Genomic DNA, 27,426 nt, shown 5'->3' with positions numbered 1-27,426 from the left:
TACATGTCCTTTTTGACAGTTGCATGTCATTGTGCTAGCTTAATACCAGTCTAGTGTACAATGTGCCTGTAAATTACTTTGAAAAGCCAAATACTCAATTGAACCACCGTTCTTGTGTAAAATATTGAGTCTAGAACTCATTACATTTGGATTTTTTTTAATAAAATACATTTCCCACATTTTGTGGTATCCTGCCTTACATTTTTATTTAATCCATAGCTTGACTTTATGTATGGAAAAGTCATGAAATTGTTTTATAGCTTCCTGCCCCTCCCCGATCACAATTTCAAAAGAAAAATAGTACTGTGTTCCGATGAGGAAATGGGATTGGATTGGAGTGGGTGCAGCCTTTTTTGGTCCCTAGCTGGACTAGTCAGAATGCACGTTTGGAGTGGTATCTTGGACGGGGAGGTCTCCTGTTTGCATCTCTAGGTACCATTACTTATATTGTTTACAATTAACTGTACACCTGGATCCTTGCTTATCTAGAGTGTAAGAAGACTACAGTGTGTAGGGATTTAGTGGTCTCAGTCTTCTAGTACATCAACACAGTCATGCTAGTAGTGAATAGTGATATGTGTGAAGAAATAATTCAAGCGAACACACTGTTTTCTTAAAACAAAACTTTTGAAAAGCACAAGTTCAATTTATTATGCCAGTAATTTAGAATGTTTACACAGTTGAACTGTTGCACAGCCATACATGGGCTTGGAAGCCATTTTGAAAAGAGAAGGGGATGTGTTCAAAGGGCATTAGAGTTGAATGGTAGTCAGTGTCTTTATACTTTCTCTTTGTGAAACTCTTAACTCACACTGTAAGAAAATTAAGTATTATGTGGGGTTTTTTCCTCACCGTGTAAAACTCTCACAATACCCCTAAAATGGCCCTTGAAATCACACTAGTAAATGTAGAGTTTCTTAGCTTTATTGAAAGAAAGTCTTGATTTTATTAAAGACACAGAGTCTCCTATTATGCCATTTTCTTTATCTCTGTCCCATTAGAGTGGCAAAGAGCAGTCAGACTTCACTTAGAAAAACATGTGCTAAGCATTTCAGAGCACCAACATGAACTATAAGTAACTGACACAACTCGAAAGAAATCCGAAACCAGTTTGTAATATTAGTGCTTATTTTTGTCTTAATTTAGACAGCAAAACTAACAGAATTGCATAGGTAGTCGAGAGCTGACTACACCTTATGCCCCACCCAGACCGACTTGTGTCAGATTCTAAGAGAAAGATCTGGTGCTGTAGAGAACATTGTTTTTCCGTTGCATGCCTCTAGATGATTAGCGCCATCATTGGAGTTCCGAACAAGAGTCTTGATCTAGAGGAATAATATCTCCATAACTGAGACCTTTTTGAAGATGTTGAATCTTCAGCCCTTTTAGTGCTTGATAATGTAGAGGTCCTGGAAAATGGCTTGAATTGAGGAAACCAGAAGACCTATTATCTGAGCTAAATGTCTGAGAGTTAGATTGGATTGGTTCAAGACTTGACTTATTTCTTTTGATATGAGAAACCTTCTCCTTTGGAAGTTGGAGAACTGAATTGTCTGAATCTGTTACGAAACCTAGAAACTCCATCTCTCAAGATGGATTTAATGGTGACTTGTCCTCGTTGATGAGAAAACCTAAGCTTTGAAGAAGAGATATTACATTTGTTAGATGTCATTAATACAGACTTGTCATGATGCAATAAAAGGAAGTCATCTAGATAAGCTAGAAATCTGACACCGTGTGCTCTCATGTGAGTTATGACTGGTTTCAAAACCTTGGTGAAACACCAAGGAGCTGAAGACGGTCCGAAGGATAGGCTTTTGAACTGATAAAATATGCCTTTCTAGAAAATGAAGAAACTTCCTGAAGGAGTGGTGAATCTAAATTGAAAGATATGCATCCTGAATATCTGGACGCACCACCCAGTCTTTTTCCAACAAAGAATCTATGAGATGGATAATTGTCTTCATTTTGAAATGATGATACACTACATAATTGCAGAATGACCTAAGATTTATTACTGGATGACATTTTTTCTATTTCTTCTGAACCAAGAATATAGTGCTTACAACACCTGGAGGATGAGAAATGAAATTTTTATAGTCTGTGAAGAAGAGATTGGATTTCTTGAGATAATAGAACTTCTTGTTCTTTCAAGAAAGAAAGGAGTTTTGGTATCATTTCTTGGACTGGTGTGGCATAAAGCTCTATACAGTAACCCTTTACTGTTTGTAGAGCCCACGTATCTGAAGTTATCATTCTTCAAGCAGGTAGAAACTAGCTTGTATGTCCTCCTACCAACGACTGGCCAGAAAATAGGGCACTTAACTGAGTTGTGTAACCACATTGTCTGAAGCCTCTCTTCCTCTGGGGAAAAAACTGTGGTTTATAGTCTTGTTACCGTCCAAAGGATCCTCTGGTCTGATAAAATGTACCTCTTGAGGTACAGCATCTGACAAAGCTGCACCTCCCTTTGCTGGCCATGCCAAAACTGATTGAGAAAAATCATTTTCAAAGAAGACTCTGCTTCATCTTTTGATGCAAAAGTGACCACATACTTGCTAAGTTCTTTGATAAATGAATCAGATTAATCTCTTTAGTGTCATTGGGCAATAATTGTTTAATGGAATCCAAATGTTTTAGAAATATTAGACAGAGTCTGATACAGCTTGTTGTACTGAATCTTTGTTAAAAGCATTTAAACTGTCTTTGAATATTTATTTGTGCATCATCGTCCTCAGAATAACTACATTTTAAAATAAAAAAGTATGTATGTATATGTGTATAAATATATATATATATATATATATATATATATATATATATATATATATATTTAGGAATTCAAACATGTATGTATGTTAAAAATAGTTTAGTATCAATATGTTTTTAAATTTAAACCCACAATTAAATTGAAAGAATTAAATATATTGGAATTCAGTTGCAGTTAATCGTTTGCTAGACAAAAAAGTTATTTCTTGCAGCCTAGGCCCATGGGAGCTCACCAATATGGTATTGGGTGGGGGGGGTGGGGTGGGAGGGGGAATGAACAATAATGGAGGCAGGTCCTCGCCAGATGAAGCCAGGAAAAAGGAAAAGGACTGTCACAGTCCTAGTTGGCAGGCAGAGGGAGAGAGCTGCGAGGCTGTGCGCAGTTAAGGGCAGGCCCAGAACAGTTTCGAAGGAAAGTGTGCTCGATGTTGGTGTGAGGGATTCTCCTCAGGGTCACTCTAAATAACGGGGAAAAAGAATGTTGGGTGAACAAACTATATTGAACCACAGGTGAAACCTCTGAACATTACCAAAAGCATTATATAACAATAACACTCATTAAATATAATATTTTTCAAAACACAATGAATAAATGACTAAGAAAGATGTGTGTCCATCCTTACCTTGACTGCGAACAGCAAGAAAAGAGGACTTGTTGCTCCCAGTCAAGACCTTTATAGGATTACCTTTATGTAAATGTTTTTTTTTCTCTTTGACAGCATTTTGTAGTTGCACTAACTAAGCATGCTGGGAGTTGTAGTTATCTTGGCAGCTCTTCAAATAAATGAAAGAAAAAAAAAGCATATCTGATAGAGACTTCTAGTTGCAGATTCTTTACCTTATAATTTCCCCCAGGCATCAGACTGGATCCGGATATTTTTCTTCAAGCAGTACCCTTGCACGCCATCAGATGGCGTCAGTCAACTCCGCGTCCATCGTTGGCGTTGTGGTCGCAGTGATGATGTACATAGGCGCCACCTTGGCGTGGTGACATCAGTTCTTTACTTTCTGCGCCACTGCAGATCCGGAGAGAGCTACCCTAGTAATTTTTTGACTAAATTTGACCTTTTTGTTGTGTTTTTGTGACTTTTTGGCGCGTTGAGGGATGTCTCCGAAGACCGGCTTCAAACCATGCAACGCATGTCACCGCATGATGTCGGTGGCAGACTAGCACCTCGTCTGTTTATGGTGTCTGTAGCGTGACCACGACCTGAAGTTGTACTCCGAGTGCTGGGCCATGCACCTGAAGGCTTTAAGGGAGTGGTTCTTGAAGCTCATGGCGGCCAGGGGGTCGACTCCGCCTACCCTCCCAGTCTCGCTCGAGAGTAAGGTCTCGAGACCACTCACGGAGTCATCACCACTCCTGCGCCTCCAAATCTTCGTGTCATTGGGGTAAGAAGAAGCAGAAGAAGGCCAAGCTTCTTTGACTTTACCCCGTCGCGTGGCCGATGAGACCGGGTACGAGCTTCGACGCTCAAGGCCTCCATCTGCAGAGCTTACTTCTGGGTCTGCTCTGCGCCACCCCGAGTTTCCAGGAGCTGGAGCGACCCCTGCCCAACCCAAGGAGTTCTATGAGGCCATGCGCCTCATCTTTGGGCAGACCGACCCCTCTGCAGCGGCCTGGGGACTCAGATGGGGGGTTCTTCGGGTTCTGCGCCGGTAGCTTCGGCCTCGGCCGCTGATGGCCCCTCCAGATCCGTTATTGGATTAGTGCAGATGCTTGTTGTACCATTGCGACCTTCCCCAGTGCCGGCTAAGACGTCAACACTCACAGCGCCATTGGGCCCGCAGTCGACATTAACCCAATCCTCATCCCCAACAAGCAGTTGCGGCGCCAGCTGATGCTGCTTCTGACTTCGATGGGGTCTACTCACCCCAGGTCGGAATTGGACCCTTTTTCCAATGGGTACGAATATGAGGAGGGATTGGAGGGGTCGTTAGACCCTTTTCTTTTTTGCCAGTTGGATGTGACTTGGACTGGGCCTGGAATTGGGCGAGGTTAGTGGTTTGGATACTTCTCCAGACGTTGGCATGCTTTCACCTCCTTCTGTGGCTGCGTTGGAGGAAGCCTCTTACTCGATGGTGGTCAGTAGGTTGGCTGAGGTCATTGGCCTTGAGCTTCCCTCTGTAGCAGTCAGGGCTAACCTCCTGACAGGTGCTCCAGCCTGGGGCTTTCACTTCAGAGAATCTCCTCCCATTTAATGAAACCCTCACCAATGTCCTTCTGGGTACTTGGCCCAGACCCAGCACAGGGGCCCCGGTGAATTGGACAATCGCTCGCTGACATCATCCAGTCTCGAACGGCCCTGAATTCCTGTCCCAACACCCTACGCCAGAGAGCCTTGTCATCCAGGCTTCTTCTTCCTCTGGTGCATTCCCATCCGCTCCCCCGGATGAGGAATCAAAGAGACTGGGCCAACTTTGGAAGATGTTCTCTTCCTCCATTCTGGCATTGCAGTCTGTTAACAGTACATAGCTTTTGGGCTACTACACCTATTCATTATGGGATATGGTTGCACGGGTCTTGCGCAGATCCCAGAGTAGGCCTTGGCCATCATCTCCCAAGCTGTTGCTGATGGGAGGGACGCACCCAAGTTCACAATTCTTTGTGGGCTGGACACGATTGACTCACTAGGCAGATTGGTTGCATCGGCAGTGGCCTTGAGGTGCCACGCCTGTTTGAGGACGTCTGCTTTTTCGGTGGTTGTCCAACAGACCCTTATGGACATGTCCTTCGATGGCACCCATCTCTTCTGAGACAAGAGGGACTTGTTGCTCAAGAGGTTCAAGGAGTCCTGGGCTACGGCTTGTCCCATGGCCTCGTGACTGCCCCTCGTCTAACACAGTCCGCCATTCACCCCTGTCGTGGTCACCGAAGGGGCTCCCTGTCTCGTCCTTTCCCTACCGGCTTGCAACTCAGCCACTGCGCAGCCAGGGATGTGGAATTCCACGGGCTCGTGGGACAGGGAACCAGAGGTCTGCCATGTCCACTCCTGCCCCTGCTGCAGTCTCCAAACCCTCCTATTCCATTCCCCCATCTCGAACCAGTTGGAGGCAGAATTCGCTATCACCTGCCCAATTGGGAATCCATCACGAAGGACAGGTTGATTTTGCAAATAGTATGAAGGGTGCTACTCCCTCCCCTTTGAGATTGCCCCCCGGCCACACCTCCATCTTACACCCACTTACTGGAGGACTGGCACTGCTCTGCAAGGAAGTCGTAGCTCTTTTGGCCAAGGGAGCCATAGAGAGGGTTCCTGCTCCAGAAGTAGGTTGTGGTTGCTATTCCAGCTACTTTCTGGCACCTAAGAAGGACAAGGGTCTACCTCCTATCCTAGATCTTCAGGCCCTCAATCACTTCCTCAATAAGGAGAAGTTCAAAATGCCCACCTTAGTTCAGGTCCTGTCTGCCTTGGACCCAGGAGTGGATGGTAGGGTTGGACTTGCAGGACACTTACTTCCATGTACCCATCCTGCCTGCCCACAGGCGCTACTTGCGATTCGTGGTAAGTCACGAGCACTTTCAATACACGTGCTCCCCTTCGGCCTTACCAACTCCCCCTGGGTGTTCACGAAAGTGATGGCGGTGGTTGCAGCTCAGGGTAGGGGTTTCAGTCGTACCCTAGCTCGACGACTAGCTGTTGAAGGGGGACACGCCCCAGAAAGTTGTCTCCCACCTTCAGACTTCAGCGAATCTTCTGCACTCGCTGGGGTTCACTATAAACATGCCGAAGTCACACCCGATTCCTTCTCAGATGCTCCCTTTCATCTGAGCTGTTCTTGACACAGTGCTGTTTCAGGCCTATCCTCCCGAAAAGCGAGTCCATGATATTCAGGCTGTGATTGAGATGGAATCTCTCAGACATGGTCCAGATCTCGGAGGGAACTGTGAAGACCTGCAGTGGTATCTTTCGAATCAAGATTGAGTTAATAGCAGATCCCTCTCCCTTCTCAATCCAGATATTACAGTAGTGACAGATGCATCACTCTTGGGATGGGGCGGCTACATGGGAGAGGTGGAGATCAGAGGTCTCTCGTTTCTAGTGGAGTTCGGACTCCACATCAATCATATGGAGCTCCAGGTGATCAGACTTGCATTGAAAGCATTCCTCCCGTCTCTGAAAGGGAAAATAGTGCAGGTGTTCACGGACAGTACTACCGCCATGTGGTACCGTGACAAGCAAGGAGGAGTGGGGTTGTGGACCCTTTGTCAAGAGGCTCTTCGCCTCTGGACATGGCTGGCACATCACGACATAACCCTGGTGGTTCAACAGCGGGAGGGCTCTCTGAACGCCAGAGCAGACAAACTCAGCCATCGATGCACATTCAATCACGAATGGCGTCTCTATCCGGAGGTGGCGCCAGACCAATTTCTACAGTGGGGGGAGAGCCTTGGTTAGATCTATTCGCTTCCACAGAGATTGCGCAATGTCAGCTGTTCTGCATGTTGGCATTTCCAAGGCAACACTCACTCGGTGATGCTTTTAGTTTCGAGTGGAGCTCAGGCCTCCCTGATGCCTTACTGCCATTACCCCTTCTGTCCAGAGTTCAGAAGAAGATGAAGAGTGAACAGGCCCAAGTAATCCTTGTTGCTCCAGACTGGACATGAAGTGTATGGTTTCCAGAGCTACTGAGCATGGCTACAGATCCTTCGATCAGACTGCCCCTTCAGGAGGATCTTTTGTCACAGCAGCATGGGACTGTTCTCCACCCAAACCTGTCAAATCTTCACCTTCAAGCGTGGAGAGTGAGCAGCGGCATTTGACAGCTTTCGACCTTCTGCCCAAAGTCTGTGATGTTGTTTTGGCAGCTAGGCGTCCCTCCACCAAAACAGTATATGCCTGTCGGCAAACATTTGTTGCAGGGTGTACCAAGTCAGTTGATCTCCTTTCTGCACCTCTTGTTTATCCTTTCTTTGGCCCAGAAGGGTTCTGCTTTGGGCAACCTTAAAAGTTATTTGTTGGCTATCTCACTCTTTCTTAGATTGCCAGAACAACCTTCCTTATTCAAGTCTTCCCCTGTTGAAAGGCTCCTTAAGGGACTCACCCATTTGTTTTCTATGACACCGTTCATCATGCCCCAGTGGACTGAACCTGCTCCTGACTTACCTTGTGTGTGCCCCTTTTGAGCCGCTGAACAATTGTCTCTTGCGGCTGCTCACAATCAAGACTGCTTTTCTGATTGCCATCACCTCGTCTCACAGAGTGAGTGAGCTTCAAGCTCTGACTTCCAAGCCCCCTATTTTGTCTGTCCACCCTGACAAAGTGGTGCTTCGTACAAGGGCCTCCTTCCTTCCTAAGGTTGTTACACCTTTTCACGTAGGTCAGTCCATCACTTTGACTACTTTTTATGCACCCCCACATCCTTTTCCTGGAGAGGAGAGACTCCATCGCCTGGATCCAAAAAGAGCTTTGGCATTTTACCTCAATCGTACTAAAGATTTCCAGGTGGATGATCAACTCTTTGTTGGATATATGGGTGCGAAGAAAGGGAAGGCAGTGCAGAAGCGGACCATCTCATGATAGGTTCTGCTATGCATTGAAATGTGCTACATTTTGGCAAAGAGCAACCCCCTGAGAAATTGCGTGCTCACTCCACCAGAGCAATTGCTGCTACCACAACTGTAGAATGCGGGGTTGCTGTCCTGCACCTCTGCCAGGCAGCAATGTGGGCATCCCTGCACACGTTCACAAGACATTATTGCATGGACAGACGGCTGCTTTGGTCGTTTACTCCTACAGGACTTTTTAGTATTATCTTGGTTCGCAGCCCACCTCTGGGGATGGTATTGCTCGGGTATCTATTCTAAGGGAAGGAATCTGCAACTAAAAGTGTCTATCAGATGAACAAATTACTTGCCTTCGGTAACGATTTATCTGGTAGAGACATATTCTAGTTGCATATTCCTTACCGACCCACCCATCCTCCCCGCTTGCGAACTGATTTCTAGGGACAGGGATTTCCCTTTCAGGGCCTTGGCTCTACGGCACCATTTTCAGTGTTCTTCATGGCTCTGCGCTCTGGCGTAGAAAGTCGTGAAAAGGAAAATGACTTAGCCGAGCGGGTGCCTATGTACAACTGCGTTGGCATCACGGCGACCACAACGCCAGCAAACAGAACTGCATAAGTATAACCAGAGTTCTGACTTTTAGAAGCAAAATTAAATCAAAGCAAAAATGCCATTTAAAGTTGCATTGAAGTCTATGGAGAAATACCCCTGGTTGCAAAACAGCAGTTAAATGGCGAGTTACTTGGAACCCTTGCATGATTAAGGTTGTGCAGTCCCTAGGACCAGATCACAACAGTCAGTTCATTTTTACCTGGCCTTTGGGGTCCAGGTGCAGAGTTGTCCTGGCTGTATATGGTGCTGACCAGGACTCGTGGTGGTACTAATTTTACTGCTTACACAAAGGTGCTGACAAAGGGAAGCAAAATCTCAGAAGGGACCTGGTTGCAGATGTAGGATGCAGGCTGCACGATATGCCTTGCACTTGCAGTATCAAGTGTGGGGGTCAGTTACAGGACTGGCAATAAGCCTTGGCAGCGGTAAAGCTGCAGAAAAGCTTTGGGAACTTCACGGTTTCCGGGGAAACCACCTTGCTTTGGTCGATCTCACGGCAGGCCAGCTGACCAGTGAATCTTCGGACCCTATGAGCGTTTTTACCTGCAGTTTGCAGGGGACTAATGCCACTAGTCTAAGGGAGACTGAGGGTGCTTTTGGCTTTCACATGGGCCCCTTTGGTCGGGACTGTCGAGATTCAGCCAAGGACAAGAGTTGCTCACGCAATTCCCAGTCTGTTGCCTCAGGGACAGAGTATCCATCTTTTGCTTTGAGCAGTGGGCAAAGTCCGGTTGTCAGTGATGCAGGACTCAAATCTGGGGTTCTGGTGTCAGGGGTGTCCCTTAAATCCTGGATTTAACAGAGTTCAGGGTGTGAAGACCAGTGTCCAATGTGCAGATAGTTCCTTCAGCTAATCTGCTGCTGAGGTGACCACACCTGGTTGGATAGTTCACCTTTTGCTATGCAGAAACCTCTATTCTGCCACTCCCAAGATGGCAGAAATCACTATTTAGTGCACACACCGAGCTGCTCGCCCTAGAGGTGTGGTCAGTGCGCTGTCTAACATATCTAATTTCCTACCTGTCCTTGGGGCAAGGGAAGGGCTGCTTCCTCCTCTGGGGGGGCAGCACCGATGGCTGTCAGGGGCGGTGAAGCCTTTGAAGCTCACCGCTCTGATGTGCCCATTCACTTAGGCCAGCTGGGAGGGGCGGGAGGTGTGACTACCTTCCTGCATCAGTCTTTGTCCCGGGCTCCTGGAAGTGTCCACACTACCTGGCAGGAGGTCAGAAACCTGTCTTGGGGGCAGCAAGGAGGAGCAAAAAGCACGTTCTAACCAGCCAGAGAGCAAAGAAAGTGGGCAGACAGGCGCACAACCCCCAATGTGTTACCTGGGTGCAGGCCAGCCTTCCCTTGACACGAGATTCGTATTGGGGGAGAGAAATCACATTGTTTGACACCAGACTCAACATATCAAGGCAGTACCATAATAGAGCTAGCAACCCAGGTCTGACCAGGTTTAAGTCCCATGTTGTACTATGGACCGGCCTGCACTTACAGTGTACTTTAATGGAAAAGGCACTAAAGAGACATATAAGCTTGTGTCTGCTTGTGTGCACCTTAAATATAATGCACCCTGCCTCGTGGGTTGCAGAGGCCTTCGTCAAGGGTGTCTGATTATTGTGAGGCAGTGCATGGGACTGTGCTTCTGATGGTGAGGGCACAGACAAACTCAGCAGTTTGTACTGCTCTTGCAGTCTGCAAGGGCAGGCCTGCTTTCAGTAGTTTTCATGGGGTCACTCAGGGTGGCACACACTCTGGCTAGAGCCCTGGGGACCCCTTTGCCACCTGTGCCCTGGGTACCATTTACTGGAAACTTATAAGGGGGTACAGCGTTTGCCAGTCAGAGAATTACCAAGTCAGCAATCAATTTAGGGAGAGAACACTGGCACTGAGACCCAGTCGACAGGTTCCAGTGCACTACAAGTGTCTCCAAACCAGCATCCAGTAGTCCAAATGGGGGCAAAAAGTGTGTGTGGGGTGGACATTTGCAAAATGACTGGTTTTCTTACGCACACCCTCTGCGGCCTTCCTGTGCTGGCGCCAGAAACAAGATCCTATGGGCATATGAACTTCATATGCATTCTTGTATACAAAGAGACATTAGGGAGGATTGAGTTGGGCTTTGTGGTTATAATGGAACCATTGAGCTGGGTAATTCCCCCCCCCCCCATTCTGTACCAATCATTTGTCCTAAGCAATGCAAAATCTAGGTTAGGACAAAGTGGGAAAGTTGAGCTGTTACGAGGTCATACATAAAACTGACATGCTGTAAACAAATGTTGGTACTATAACTGAAAATTGAAAGGATATTTGATAAAGTTATGGTGGTTGACCATTTTTCCATGAAAGATGACATGTTGCTAGAACTCTCTAATTTTGATCTGCAACAAAAGTGAAAGTTATTTTCAGAACTCAGGATAGGTGACTTCAAGGATGTGAGATTCCATCTTTATTGTAATTAACCATCTCTAGGCATCTAGAAACATAGTTGTCGTTATTCAGTCCAAATTCAATGGTTATTTCCAGTTTACCAACACACACCGCTCCATGTGAAGTTGAACCACTGTTTGAAATGTGAGACCGAGAGTGTAGTATTTTATTGTGTTGTGGAAGTTATATGGTGTTTCATACCCCTGACAGGGGTAATAAAGTCTACATAAGAAGTGTGTGTCTGCCATAGACACATAGGACACCTGGAAGTTTTCCTTTTTATGGGACGCTGAGATAGTTGTACTTGGCAGTAGGCAAGTGAGGTACCACACACTCTGGGAGCTAAACCTAGACCGAGTGCAAACCTCTGAGCTAAAAGTGACAAGCGGGTGTGGCTGCTTCCTGATGTCACGTGAAGACTTGAAATAAAAGGAGAAAGGTGCTGAGGAAACTATAATAACTTAGATTGCTTTTATTGCTACCCATCTCACCTTATATACTAACACAAACTCCGTAACCTGGCCAGGTTTGAGAAGCAACTTTCCTGCTTGCAAATTCGGAGAGATAGACTTGTTTTTGATGTCCAGCTGTAGCAGTCTCTAAATTCCCTCTCAGTTCTAAAGTTCGTGAAAGTTAAGAATTAGTCCTAAGGAAGCCTCCTTCTCTATCACAGCTAAACACATTTTTACCGCTAAAAATCCTAGGAGCCATGTGCAAGGCTTTTTTTAGCACCAGGCAAATGGGATTTTGCAGGTAGATGCTCCACTATCCCATCAACATTGTCATTAGGCTGATTGTTGTAATTTTAAGGTTGCCACCCAAAGTTGCTTTTATGACCTGCCATCCTTGCAGTAACAGAATTGTAAATAACGTTTTACAAGATGAGTATTGGGGGAAGGAAACAACATGCTGTCCTACCAGATCTCTCACTGCTTCTTGATACAGATTACATGAAATAGTCAAATGGAGTGTGCCATATGCCAGGATGGTTTGTTAAGAACACATTGTTGGAAAGTTGAAGTCCTATCCTCATTAAATGTATTAATCAGTTGCGATTTTAAGGAGAATCCTGTGGTCCACTGTCATAAGCTCCCTGGCATATCTGGTAGCAAAACCTTTGGTGTGTCCTTCTCATACACTCTAGTCCAGGATCAGTAAGCATATAAATTGTTGCAATTTCTGAGCTGCAGTTGGCTTGTAAGCCATATTGAAAAGCAGCCCATGGACAAAACTTGGTCAGTGAACTGGTGTATTTTGCTGACCAATTATGTCCATAAGGAAGCATGGCGATTGCCATATTGTCCTCTAAGAACTCAAGCTCGAAATCAGTAGTCTTAAGCTGTCTCGCAGAATGGCGTGTACTTGGAAGCGCTGAGAGCAAGCTTTCTTGTAAGAAATGTTTCTAAATAGAATGTTGCAGGGTGTACATAATGCCAGGGTTTTTGACAGTAGTTGCGTTGTTCACTGCATTTCCTAACTTGCATAAGTGTCTGTGTACCATTTTGTGACTAAGTGTTCTTTAGTGACTGCAGTTAGTAGTTACTTTGGCGTTAAACCCAAGGAATACATGCAGGGGTCGGTGCCATTCTTCTATGTAGATTTTTTACGATCCTTTAGTCTACCAGTTTTCCTCATTGCCATGTGAATTATATGCTGTCTACTTAAGGGAAAACTGAATGGCTTCTCCAATTGCAGTGTAGAAAAACTAATATGTTTTATGTGAACACTTTACATTTCACGGTTTGTCTGTGTAAACAGCAGCTGTTTTGCTTACCCTTGTTGATAAAATACATGACCAGGTCATCTTTGGAATGGGATGTAATAAAATAAAGTACATGTGGTCCAGATATTGATTTAAATACAAAATATGCATAAAGATGGATTTTTTTGTGGGAAATAGAATTATTCTTTCGTACATGGCACTGCTATTAAGATCAACCTATTTATTCAAAATGAATAATAATGATGATAATTTATTTTTATATTGTATTTTTTGCCATTGTCTTTAGGTTTCCTGGTGGTATTTATAACATATGTCATTATTGCGTGCCTTAAAGGTACTCATTTTTTCGACTTTCGGAAAGATGAAAGGCCGAGTAAACCTGCCGTGACCTGACAGTTGCACCTACGCATGCAGCAGCAGGCCCATGGACGCACTGAGCGATCTCATTAGTTTACACATCCATAGTAAAACCCTGTTCGTGCCGATAGGCCGTGACGATGATTATCGTTGATCATTTTGGGTTTATATATACAAACATGAAAGTGATCATTAATTATTTGATAACGTCGGTATTTTTAACCCGTGCTTCTGTTCTTCATTTTGCAGTATAAATTACAAATACTGACAAATTATGCTGCAGAACTATGCAGATATATGCCAGAAAAGGTGGCAGAAGATACCAGCAGCATTCTTAGGTCACCGATGCCTGGGACAGTAGTGGCAGTTTCTGTGGAGCCGGGCGATGTGGTAAGAATTACGTTCACTGGCTTGTTGCATGCCATTTTATGTATGTATGTATGTATACCTTCTATTGCATGCAGTTATAAACATAACTGAACTATTGAGCTGAAAGTACCCTTGTACGTTTCCTGCAATGTAAATTATAAAAGCTCTGTCTTTCACCAGCGTTTGTTTATGCCTTTTTAAATGTTAATTTATCCAGCTGGGTAACCTACAGTGTCGGGGTGGGACAAAAAAATAGTCCTGGGCACCAAAGTAAAAGTGACCCCCTTAGCGAATCAGATACCTAAAAATAACATGGGTCGCACTTGTATATCGAGGTAGTTTTAAACTTGTAAACATGCTCTATAGGTGTTTTTTAAGGCATGGGAGAATGTATGCATTTGTGCTTTCTTTGTGGTAATATCGGAGAAATCAACAGTATGAAGCAGACCATTAAACAGGCCCACAAAGTACCAAAAAACTGTCCTGCACACTGTCATGTCAGACCAGCCCATCGGTGCTGCCTCATTGCCGTTTAGCCCGTCTGATCCTGGAGGGCTGGACCCATTCCAGTTTTCAGTATAAACACTGTTTGTTAGTTAAATGTACAATCTGATAGAGACTTCTAGTTGCAGATTCCTTACCTTAGAATTTTCCCCCAGGCATCAGACTGGATTCAGAGATTTTTTCTTTGAGCAATACCCTTGCGTGTCGGTAGGTGGCGTCGGTCGACTCCGCAGGCGTCGTGGTCGCCGTGATGACGTCAGGAGTAGTACATAGACGCCGCCCTCTCGCAGTGACGTCAATTCTTTTCTTTCCGCGCCACGCGCTGATCCGAGAGAGAGCTACCCTCGGCTATTTTTTGTCCGAATTCGACCGTTTTGTAGATATTTTTTGGTGCGACCTTTGGTGTGTCGAGGATGTCCCCGAAGACCGGGTTCAAGCTGTGCGAGGACTGCCACCGCATGATGTCGGTGACGGACCCTCATCGTGCCTGCCTGTGGTGCATCGAGCGCGACCACGATCCGAAGTCCTGCTCCGAGTGCCGGGCAATGCATCCGAAGGCTTTGAGGGAGCGGTACCTAAAGCTGATGGCGGCCCGGCACTCGACTCTGCATAGATCCCAATCTTGCTCGAGAGGAAGGTCTCGATCGGTCGCAGAGCCACCACCACTCGTCTTCTTTGAAATCTTCGGGTCAAGGTAAGAAGAAGTCGTCGAAGAAGTCCCATCGCTCTCCGACTTCACCCCGTCGCTCGGCTGACACGACGCGGGACGAGCATCCACGAACTAGGTCTCCTTCCTCGGAGCCTACGTCTGGGTCGACTCCGCGCTTCCCCGGGTTTCCCGGAGCTGGAGCAACCCCCGCCCAACTCAAGGAGTTCTACGAGGCCATACGCCTCATCTTTGGGTGTGCCGACCCCGATACGGCACCTTCGGGGACAAGGGGCTTGGCTGAGGGGCCTTCGGGCTCCGCGCCGGCGGCTTTGGCCCCGGCCACCGAGGTCGCCTCCGGATCCGTGCGCTGATCCGCTCCAACGCTGGTCGCACAGTCGAGACCTTCCTCGGCGCTGGGTCGTTTAGCAACGCTCCTGACGTCGGTAGTGCCCACTATCGACGTCGACCCGATTTTCATTCCCGATGACTCGGGAGGCCCCATTCGCCCGAGGTTGGATTCTGACCCATTTTCCTATGGGTACGAATACGGGGAGGAATTGGAGGGGTCCCTGAACCCTTATGAATACCGGGAAGACCCTACTATGGACTGGGCACAGGACTTGGGCGAAGCCAGTGCTCTTGATACTTCTCCTGACTCTGGCATGCTGTCTCCTCCTACCGTGGTTACGGCGGCGGGAGCTACCTATGGTATGGTGGTTAGTAGGGCATATTAGGGGGGAATTAGACTTGGATTGTTGAAAGGCTAGTAGTGGCATTGCAGGACTGACGTTAAGGCAATTGTGATCACTAAAGGAGAGGAGAGCACCTCAAAACCTTCTAATAATGGGACTAAATCCTCCGACAAGAGGATGCTGTCAATCGTGCTAACTTTCCCTCTCCCCACAAAGGTTGAAACTTCCATACTGTGATTATTAATGATCTCTTGTTAAAAGAGACAAGTTATTAGCTAGAAATAAACTTGTCAGGGCTTCCCCGTATGCAGAATGCTGAAAATGGCCCAAATGCACCCCCCTACTCGTCTAAAATCCCGCAAACCCGTGACCCACTATATAAACATTTAACAATATTAAAGTTCCATGCCCAGATGATTGTAACATTTGCGGGACGCCTATCCATTAGTTTGTAATGATGCGTTCCAGGTCCTCAATGATTCCCACCGGTTGAGTTTGAAAAAAAAGATATAATAAAAGTTAATGAACATGATGTTGTATACCCTAGGCGAGGATAACTTTAGGACTTGATTGTTATGGATGGAACTTATCTTCACATTTAGAGTCTTTAATGAGGTGGAAATCACAACTATTAGACCCCCCCCCTTTCACCTGCCTGTGTTTGACAGAATGACTTGGGAGCTGAAAGAGTGAAATCTATTTAACACTACACAATTACGATCACATAACCAAGTCCCTTAGTAGCAAATTACATGAAGGACAACCAATCCTTGTTAATTATTTTTTAGTTCAGGTCTGCTGTATCCAAGAAATGAACTGTAGAGCCCAATGATGATTTACAGGTAGGTCTTTTTCTTTATTTAATAAAAGCCACAGTCTCCTGTGCCACATTTGTACCTCTCTTTCTACTGTTATGGGAGGAGGTCCTTACTAGTTTAGAGGAAGCTTGTAACCCTTCCCTGGAGAGCCCATTAGTATCAACAGTAGTTGGCTGTATTTGGTTGGCTTGATGTGAATCAATAATTGTCAGTGTTGATTGTATCTTAGCTGAGCACACCCAAACCCTCTCAGGCTAATCATGGACATCGCAGGCTAAAGGTTAAGCACAAACCCCCTTGTGGGAAGGGTATGCATTTACTTCCTTGTACTGGATCATATCTGTGTGAACTCTCAGTAGAGCCCTAGACACTGAGCCCGAAGACTCTCCAGCTGGTCTGTGGCATAAGTGAGTCAGTCATTGGAGTCGAGCCCTGAAAGTGGAAGAAATCTATTATGGATCGTGAGTGGGGAAGCTTCCTGTGAGATTAGTCATGGCCAAGGTCCACCGCTCCATACCTTCAGCCCATATATGCCAGCTAGGCTAGGGTGATAGATGTATCCCAGCAGCACTACATGTAGGGCCGCGGCCGTGTCCCCGTTGCGTGGCCATGTGTCAGATTTTATCATACAGTTGGCCAGTACTGCTTGCCTGCAGTTAATCACAATACAATTTCCCCCGATTGATTTCGGGGAGAGGCCAATCCATTTAATTCTCCTCACTAAAAGGATGTCATTGTATTCCCGGGGTGAGGAGATAGTATTTCGGGCAAGCCAGTGGCAGACTTTGTTTTTAAGTTCAGTATGGGATTCTTCTCTGTGGGCTTGAACCGGTGAGGTTCCAGTCAAAACCGCCACATTTGGGCTGCATTCAGGTGGTGAGTTCGGAGTCTGGTATCTTTTTTCAGGATTGGACTGGACAGGTGAGTTGCACACACTAGTAAGTCTAAAAGGCTCCTTTTTCTATTGGCTGCCTGACAGGTTTTGCGCTTTCGATGTATACCCTTCCCCAGAGCCCAACTCAGTGTTGCTGGCTGCTTTAGCACATGTCTGGGGCTTAGGGCCACCACTGGCGGGGGCACAGAAGTATTATCACAGCTAAGGCTCTCAACATTGATTAATGTAGTAGGACGGCTTGGCTGCATGGAATCCACCGCAGGAAGTTGCAGTGCTAACCTGGATGATAGATCTCCAATAACCCCTTTCAAGGACCTAATCTTCTTCATGAAGGGGGCAATGGCTGTAATCACAGTGCTATTCAACAGAGACTAAATGTCTTCCTGAGACAGATTAAAAGTTCCCTTGCTCAATGCCAAGTGAGTGAGACATTCCACAGCCCCCTAGGGATGTGTTTTGTCAGGATTCCCAGGATTACTATTATAGTTAGCAGTTAGTTTGTCTGTTTTTCCAGACACACAGGGCCTGTTTTAGTTCTCCTCATTTTCCTTGCTACGGATCCACACCCTCTGTTAAATCCTGGAAGATCAGATGTTGCTCCTTCTGTCTCTGGGATAAGGTCCTCCACCCCTTCAGCCTGCAGGTCAACAGCTCCAGCTCCATACACTAACCATGCCACCCTGGAGCCACAGTTATCAGCTTCTTCAAAAGAGACAGTGAGGCAGGCTCATGCAGTATGAGCAGCAGGATTGAGCTCTTCTCCCCTATCAAGGGACAAACATCTTTCTGCAAGTTCTAGCTCTTTGGACACCACACTCACCCGCTTAAATTGAAAAACAATCCAGTGTGGTGCCGGGTTGAGGATTGGAAGAGTTAGCTAGGGAAGAATCTTTCCCAGAGGCAAGGTTTCTTATTCCCATATTTGAGACACGGAGTCCGAATGTCCCAACAGTGATTTGTTAATCAACTCACCTGAGTGGTGATGCTTCCCTCTGTGGAGGGGCTAAGAGTGGTGGTCTAGCCCGCCTCTTCCAGGCAATGACTGGCGAAGACAAGTCTGCCCATGGCCTGGGCTTTGTCTGGGCATGACCCGCGGTGTGGGAGTGAGCCTGGCGCTATGGGGTGTCCTGGTGCCAAGGCTCCTTCCCCCTCCGCCCCCTCCCAATCCAGCAGGCACCTCTTGGCACAAATCCTCCTGGGACCTGGATTTCTCCAATGATATAGCAGCAAGTAGAGCGACATCCCACAGTGCATGAGTGAGCACAATACTATGTAGCAGCCTGGTTTCAAGGCTCCTCCCTCCCCCAATCCAGCACTCACCTCCTGGCACAAATCCTCCTGCGAACTGGAGTCCCCAAAGATGTAGCGGCAAGTAAAGCAGCATCCCGTCATGCAGGAGAAAGCGCAGCACTATGTTGCACCCAGGATTCAGTGCTCCTCCCCTCCCCCCCACCCCCCCCCCCCCCCCCCCCCCAATTGAGCAGGCACCTCCTGGTGCAAATCCTGCTTCGATCTGGTGTCCCCAACGATGTGGCGGCAAATAAAGCGGTGTCCCGCGGTGCTGGAATGAGCTCGCCGCTATGTAGTGCCCAGGTGTCAGTGCTTTTCCCCCCAATCCAACAGGCACCACCTGACACGCATCTTCCTGGGACCTGGAGTCCCCCAACGATGTAGCGGCATCCCCTCATACTCATTCTTAGTTTAACAGCCATTTTGGAAACACTGGCATTAATACAGAATAGGTTTGACCAAAAGGAGACTATTTCCTCTAGTAGTAACAATCCTCCAAGGGCAGTGTTAGAAACAATAGTCAGTATTTACTTAGTAGCAATCTACTTTACACCCAGTACTAATTCTTCCTGATCACAGTCCTTACTTTTTAGTCTAAGCCCACATTCTTTACTAACCACCTTCTCATGATAATGTGAGAAAAGACATTTTTGGGGAAGAAGGGAAGACCCACGCCTTGGTAGTATAACATGCGCCAATTTTCAAAAGAAAAAAGAGAGGGCCCTCCAAAACCTATCACTCAAAGGGGACAGGGCACCGTGATACAATGAAAAAAGGAATTGCTGTACCCATTGGAACGGGCCTAAAATTGAACAGAGATTGTGGACAGAAGTTAATAGGCCAATACCAAAATACCAATATTGGGTCAGCGCATATATAATAGACCAGAGTGGATGTCTTTTTGTTTTGTCTCCCTTATGTCTGATTTTTATATGTGATGGTTTTTATCATTGTTCTTAGTGTGTAAAGTGGGGTTTTATTTTATAACTTTATGGGTTTATATTAATCAAAATTATATTGTTTATCATTGATTCCTTTATTTAGATTGTTCATTATAGGCATTGAGTGGTTGAGGCTGTGTGCCGTGTGGGGTTGTTTAGTTTATCCCATTGGGGAATTTCCTTTTTTCACAGTATAACATGGGCCACCTGAGATAGACGTCTGTGTGGATACTCAGACTGTACACACTAATGAAGGTCTCTGCCAGGAAAGGGCCCTCAGACTAGGATGAAGAAAAGAAAATATTGGTCAAATAAAGATTGCCAGGGTGCGATTGGTCCATTACTTTTCTGCCATTTCTCCTAATCTAGTCCTTATCTAAGGCGTCGCAAGTACTACGGTATGCCTTAACCTGATGCCATCCCAACAAAAAATGTGCAGTGCAAAAATCAGGTGTTTTATTATGACCAAAAGATAGGAGTCATAATCAGTGAGATGCAGCATCCAGTCTTCCTACCACAAGAATCATCCTTAGTGTACCCAACCTGCTGTCTCTAAAGAGAAAATGTGAAAGTGGAATGCCAAGTGACAAGCAAGTAGAGCGGGAAACACCCTCAAACCTTAGCCCGGGGCCTATTCCTCACACAGCATTTCAACCAGCCACTACAGATTCCCGTGGAAAAATTGAAACTCCTATTCCCCTTGTTAAGGATAATGAGTTATCTGACATATAGAACTAATCATTCTGAATCTGGTATATATATATTATCAATGCTGAGCTAACATCTATTTTTTTTCTCTTCAAACTATTATATCTCATAGAAACATCTAGCCGCAGATTCCTTACTTTAGAATCTTTCTCAGGCGCGAGCCTGGATCCAGAAACCTTTTTCCCATAGCACGTCTTTGCATCAGAAGATGGCATTGTGTGACTCCGTATCAGCATCGTCCACCTGATTTCATGTCAGCGGAGTCTATATAACCCCCTACCGATGCTCCAACTTCAGTTCCTTCTTGTCCGTGCTTGCAACACGGATCCGATAACGGTTGGCAGGCCATTTTCAGCCTACTTCAACGTTTCCGTTGATGGAACTGTGTGCTGTTTCCTGTCCATGTCTTCGGGGTTCAAACCCTGTGGGTCCTGTGAACGACAAATGTTGGCTATAGACCCCCACTCAATTTGTATGTGGTGCCTGGGTGAGCACCATGATGCCGAAGAATGTGACTCCTGTCACAAGCTTTAGGCTGAAAGATCTGAGGGAGCATCGTGAAGCTTCTGGTGGTGCAGATGTCGGAACTGTCCCAGAGTCGATCAAGGGCTCCTCATACTGATGCCCATTTCCGGGCCCGTTCAAGGAGTAATTCTCATGGACGCCATTCTCCATGGACTTCACAAGATAAATCTCGATGCAAGCGGTCAAAGTCACAGAAGTTGCCTACTTCACCAAGCACGGCCTCCCACCATTCCTCAGTTGAGGAGTCAAGGTCGGAATCTACCCCGGGTTGCCCTCCTTTTCCGGGGCATGGGGCAACTCTAAACTAGATGCATGAGCATTACATTTCCCTTTAAGCTATCTTTGGTGAGCCACCTCCCTCTGGAGCGCCTGTGGGTCCCAAGGAGGTGCAGAGTGCCTTGACTGTGTCCACGCTGGTGGGCTACCCTAGGCTTTAGTTAGGCCTTCAACTTCAGTTGATCAAGCCATTATGGTGCCAGTGCGCAGCCCTTCGGGGTTTCAACCTACGGCACCTGTATTTGATCAACTGGCTCCGCCGACTCTGTTGGAGGTGCCAATCGAAGTCCCCTCTCTGTATAAAGTCGAAGAATCGCCATTCTGAAAGTCCCCTCATGCTTATCCTTCTGAGAGACATGGTGAAGACCCGGTGGAGAAGTTGAATATTCATCAGCCACCTAGAGTGGACAGTTGGCTAGCTGACCTTGTTGTGGCTAGTGACTTATATTTTTTCCCCAGCCTCAGGCCTACTTTCCCCTCTTAGACTTGCTACGGAAGCAAGCCCTTCTCTTGCTGACATGCTGAGAAGGGTTGCTGTTGTTTTGGATCGAGCACTTCCCTCAGTAGAATTAACTTCAGATCCTGTAGTTGCTGTCCTCCATCAAGGCCAAACAGGGGTTGAACCAGTGCTTCCTTACAGCGAAGCACTACAGGACATTTTGTTGGGGGCTTGAGCCAAACCTGATACAGGGGCCCCTGTTGAACGGGCTATATCTCATAGGCACTGACCTGCCCCGGGTGATCCGGCTTGCCTCATTAGACATCCTATTCATCATAGTTTGGTAGTACAGGCTGCTTTAGCCTCCCATGATATTGAGTCTCTCCCACATGTCCCATCTCACCAAGATTCCCGGTGTCTGGACGTTTGTGGAAGGCATATTACTTCCTCCACAAGTTCTGCTTTACGCTCTGTTAATACACCTAGGCATTCTTGGACATTTCTCACATTCATTATAGGACTCGTTGGCAAACATCTTGCCTGAGCTTCTGGATGGTATCAGGAGCACTCTTGTCCCTATGATTCAAGATGGCTAGCAAGCAGCTAAACTGATCATTCACTGTGGTATGGATACTGCTACTGACTCTGTGGGACAGACCACGGTCTCTTCAGTTGTACTACGTCGCCGTGCATGTTTACTTGCCTCTGGATTTTCGAAGGCAGTTCAAGCCACATTGATTGAAATGCCTTTTGATAGTGCCCATATTTTTTGGTGCACGGACTCACTCCGTTTTAAGGCGTTTTGTGACAGTAGGGGTGGAACAGTGAATTATCTGGGTTCCTTTCAACCCTTTTGCCTAGTTAGTACCTCCAGTCCTGTATTGTAGGGGGTTATTTGTCTTTACTTGTTTCACGGTTGAGCCATGCATTGGCAGTTCTGTGAGGCTTTTTCAGTTTTAAGTCTGTTCCACCTCATGGTGGCACCCGGTGGGTGTTCCTGCTTTTGGCAGTTGTTGTTTTTCCTTAAAATTCAAGGCTAGAGTATTGGGATAGAGTATTATCCTGGAACCATATGAAGTTTTCATGCCTGATGCTTTGAGGCTAATTTTATTATTATTATTATTATTATTATTATTAATATTAATATTATTATTATTATTATTATTATTAGTGGTGTGAAAGTGGTAGTTTTCTGCTTCCTTAGCCAGTGACAGCTTCTTAGCTGTTTATCTATTTTAGATTTTTTACGATACCTGATGTAAGGGTGGTGGTGTTTACTTTAATCCGAAGAAGAGACGGTGCTCAAAGTATGTACCTTTCTCTGAGTGTCTAAGTGGAGTATTATTTTGTATGCCTAGTGAGTATATAATATGTATATATAATCTTCATTTGTGGGTACAGAGTTGGTCTCTCTGCAGAAAGTTATTTTTCTAACTTGTGAGATCATGAATTGATAATGTCTAGTATCCCTTAATAGGGAACTTGTAATATTAACACCCCATGGGACTGTCAGTGTATTATTTTAATTTCTGTCACACACTTTTTAAAGAGAACGCTATTATTATTAAGGGTTGTTGCAAATAAATATTTCTTCTTCTAACTGTTAATAGACGATTTTAGGTTATTTACATGGACTATACAGCAGTAAGGGTGTCTGTTTACGAAGTACTTCTTGTACTATCAAACAAGATAGCTAATGAGCTACACTATTTGTTATGTACCTTTTACTTTTACTTATGATATGGTAGTATCAGTTTTCTACTTTTGGTAGATTTGATACATTAGAATCCTGAAATTATCATCTTGGGGACTTTGACTTTCTTTGTTTTGGTCTTAAAGATTTTATATCAGATAGCCATCACAGTTTGATGGATTTTCTACAGTTTGGTGTAGACAATTGTATGATCATGTTCTTTGAACATTATTCCTTATTTTTCCTGGCTTATGTCAGGTTATCTTTGGTCTTCATTGAGATGTCTCTCTCTATAAATTTTGTTCACTCTCTTTTATAGAATAATTAACATTATTGACTCTTTAGGCGTTACTCTGCGCTCATGCGTTTGCATTCAATACTTTTATTCTTTTTGGAAAAGTAGTACCCTTTTCAGGTGGTACTTTTTCTTTTCTATGAAGATATTTATATCTTTTGTGCATTTATGTCTTAATACCTCATCTAGGTAAAACTGTTTTTATTGTCACCTGACTCTACTTGTTGTAGGTCGGGTTTGCAATTCCAGAGTGTTGTTATAAGATGGAATGTACAATATCAGATGGATTCTTTTTATTAGGAATCTTGTAAATTTTCCATTCTTGCGTCATTGCCAACTTTTCTAGTTAATCTGTAGATGAGTCTTATTCATTTTAAGAGTCGCATATTCACCTTAGTTTCCCCCACTATACCAAGGTCCCTTTAAAAAAATAGATGATATATATATATTAAAGAGCAATATGTATATATTTCATTGAATACTGCATAGGCATTTATTATTATATTCCTATGTCAGTAGGTATGTATATTGAGAATATCTTGATGATGTTTTTATCATCTCTAGCTAAGTTTCCTGGGGAAAACAATTTTATATGTCAAATGGTTGCTGTTGTTTTCTTCAACTTGTTTTTATGGAGGACAATTCTATGTTTTCTGTGCAAGACAAAACATCCTATAAGAATACGTCTGGTAAGATATACCTTTACAGAGCAAGAGGTATTGCTTAATAGCATGCTATGCTTCTCTGTGTTCCAAGAGGGTAAAACATGCAGTTTCAGTCTACATATAAAAACAAATAGATTTATTTTCACTATCTCATTTGGCAATATTGTTCTGCGGTCATGGTAAGTGGTTTTCACTCATGTCTTCTTTATCTTTATAATATCATTGCTGTGGACCTTTCCACAGTATTGATGGGGTATTTGTGCATGGGTTTGCATCCCATTAGGAGAGCGAGTAGTGTAATATTCTTTTTGTTAGTTCCCCTCTAACACCCATTGGTCATATTAACATGGATGTTCTTCATTACATGTTTTTGAATGTTAGTGACTCCTTATACATGGGTCCTCCCATGAGTCTTATGTGGTGAAATTTGTTACGGCTCACTTACATTATTATGAATGCCTGGTCTTATTGAATTGTTCTAAAACGGTTTTGTTTTAGGGGCAGATATTTAATGGTCTTAAGCATGGTTGATGCTATCTCCATGCTCTTAATGTTTTTATGACTTTTTCTTACTGTGATCCTTTACACAGTTTTTAGTTAGGAGCATGTTTTTCCTCATAGATATTCTTATGAATGCATAGTCTAGTTCTCTTGTTCTAAACTGGTTTTCTTCTGGTTAAAGAGACTCTATATTGTTGAGTCGCTTTTGACACACATTTGACATACTACATGGGTAAGCTTATCCCATGTTTTTCATGTTTTAAGGTTTTATTTACTTGCTGTTTCTTCCACAGGTTTTGATGTCATAGAGTATATTACTTATCTTAACTATTCAGATTGTCTGGTCTTTTTATCTTGCTCTAGACCAGTTTTCTAATATTCAGAGACTTTTTTGAAGGCCTAAGTTCACAGTCCCTCCTCCAGGTTACTATGACTTTGGTATCTGATTCTAAAGTAAGGAATCTGCAGCTTGATGTTTCTATCAGATGAACAAGTTACTAACCTTTGGTAATGCATTATCTGGCAGAGACATGATCTAGCTGCAGATTCCTTAGCTACTCGCCCATCCTCCCCGCTCTGCGAATCGAGTCCTCTGTGGTCTCAGATTTCATTATGGAAATATACACCTTGAATTAAACATTCTGTGATTACGGACACAGGGGTATCTTTTGTTCTAGTGCATTGTTTTGATATGCAGTTTCTATATGTGGCACCGTATTTTGAGTGCAGAAAATAGTCATGGAAGAAACTGACGTCAACGCATCGGTAGGGTGTTATATAGACTCAGCTGATGTTACATCCGGTGGATGATGTTGATACGGAGTCGCAAGACGCCCTCTTCCGACGTGCAGATGTGCTACGGTAAAACAGTTTCCAGGTCCAGGCTCGTGCCTGGGGAAGATTCTAAAGTAAGGAATCTGTGTTTAGATCCTCTCTCTACCATATATTGCGTTACCGAAGGTAAGTAACTTGTTCATTAAAGTAGGTGTACAGAAAAAAGGGGTACAAGGTACATGTGTATATTCGGCACAAGTGGATACAAGAGATACAGTTAGATTGTAACATTGTTTAACAGGTATGGGTCTTATGTCATATATAAAGCTATAAAACAATTAATCTATGCTTTTTATGGGCACTTGTTTCAAATAAAATTAGTATATCAACAAAAAACTTTTGCAAGGGTCACGAAAACAGACAATGCACCCATCATTTATATATAGCTTTCAGTATACCTCTTCCAAATAAAAACTATGACAATTCTGGAATATATAAGTAGAGAAGAAAAGATGAAACGAGACAGGAGAGAAGAGATGAACCTAGAGAAAAACCTGTATGCAACGACAGGTTATGGTGCCTGTTAAGTGTTACTAGAGAGAACAGTCAATAAGGGAAGGGGATTGGTATAGCAATGTCAAATAAAATGGTATGTAGCCTTGTCTATATGTATTTCAAGGAGGATTATTATGTTGTAGGAACTCATCAAATGTACTCCAGAGTCCTCTTGATGGGGACAATGAGTGTGTCTTCTGAAAGCAGATGTTATCAGCACTTTTGACACATCACAGCCATGCCCGCCATTTGTGAAATGAGATGTACTGAGAGCTTTTCCATCTCAAGAGAATCAGTTTCGTACCGGTAGCGAGCATAAGGTCAATTAGTTGGAGGACTGTAATAGTCATAGGAGGCACGACTGGAGAACCATAAGTACCTAAGAGGTCTGTAATGGCATCTATAGTAATTGTGATTTCGAAGATTGATTTTATTTGGTGCCACTACAGGAGGGCGTACCTAAAATTGTAGAGCATGTGTATCAAATATCAAGGATCTTCTTTACAGTTCTAGCAAAGGCTGGAGTCAATAAGACCCAACTTTTCCGTTTAAAGGTAGAAAAACAGATGCTCGACTGACTGTGGGTGCTAGATCTTCCCCTGAGGTACACTGGCTGTGTTAGTTCAATGTATTAATCTGTTTTTGAGTGACGTGCAGTACGGGGTCACTAAAAATGTATATATTTTTGATGCTACATGAGCTAATTTCATTAATTATGGTATCTGACAGAGACTTCTAGCTGCAGATTCCTTATCTTTGAATTCTCCCCAGGTGTCAGACTGGATTCAGTAGATTTTTTTGTTAGCAATGATGTTGCAGTAGCTAGTTGTTACCCAGGCCCACTGACATCAATTCTTTTCTTCCCACTCCAGGACTTGTGCTGATCCGGAGAAGAGTTACCTCTCAGTCCGTTTTTGACTGGACTTTTTTGACATCTTGTTGGCAATTTTTGAAGTTTTCCCTCCTCGTGTGTTAAGGAAGTTATCACGTAAGACTGGTTTTAAGCCCTGTGGAGCCTGTCACCGGCTGATGCCGGTGACGGATCTGCACCTCATCTGTCTGTGGTGTTCGGAGCACAACCACAACCCAAAGTTGTGCTCCATTTGTCAGGCCATGCATCTAAAGGCCTTGAGGGAGTGGTCACTAAAGCTGATGGTGGCCCTGCATGCGACTCTGCGCAAGTCGAGGTCTCGGTGGACAGGATGGCCCCGGGACCAGTTGCGGAGTCAGAAGTCTTTTTCGTCTCATTTCAAGTCCTTCGAACAATCTGGTAAGTCGAGGCAGAAAAAGAAGAGCAAAAAGTCAAATCGGTCTTTGACTTTTTCTCGTCCGTCAGCCGGCACGACAAGGAAGTGTCTGCATTCTAGGCCTCGTTCCTCAGAGCCTGGGTGGGCTTCGAGCCCCCCCAACTTTCCTGGAGCCTGAAGTGACTCCTGA

The 27,426-nt window shown here is 44.7% G+C and overlaps 1 protein-coding gene across 1 annotated transcript in view; it reads left to right on the top strand.

Moving 5' to 3' along the window:
• PCCA (propionyl-CoA carboxylase subunit alpha) overlaps positions 1-27,426 on the top strand; it is a 2,021,650-nt gene that overhangs the window by 1,811,610 nt on the left and 182,614 nt on the right. The window contains exon 22 of the mRNA XM_069205070.1: positions 13,650-13,790. Coding sequence (XP_069061171.1) covers positions 13,650-13,790 — 141 coding nt within the window. The remainder of the gene's footprint in view (positions 1-13,649; positions 13,791-27,426) is intronic.

This window comes from Pleurodeles waltl, chromosome 8 (assembly GCF_031143425.1).
Source record: "Pleurodeles waltl isolate 20211129_DDA chromosome 8, aPleWal1.hap1.20221129, whole genome shotgun sequence".
In the NCBI taxonomy this organism is placed as follows: domain Eukaryota; kingdom Metazoa; phylum Chordata; class Amphibia; order Caudata; family Salamandridae; genus Pleurodeles; species Pleurodeles waltl.
The sequence above is the reverse complement of the archived record's forward strand: the minus strand, read 5'-3'. Positions and strand labels throughout refer to the sequence as shown.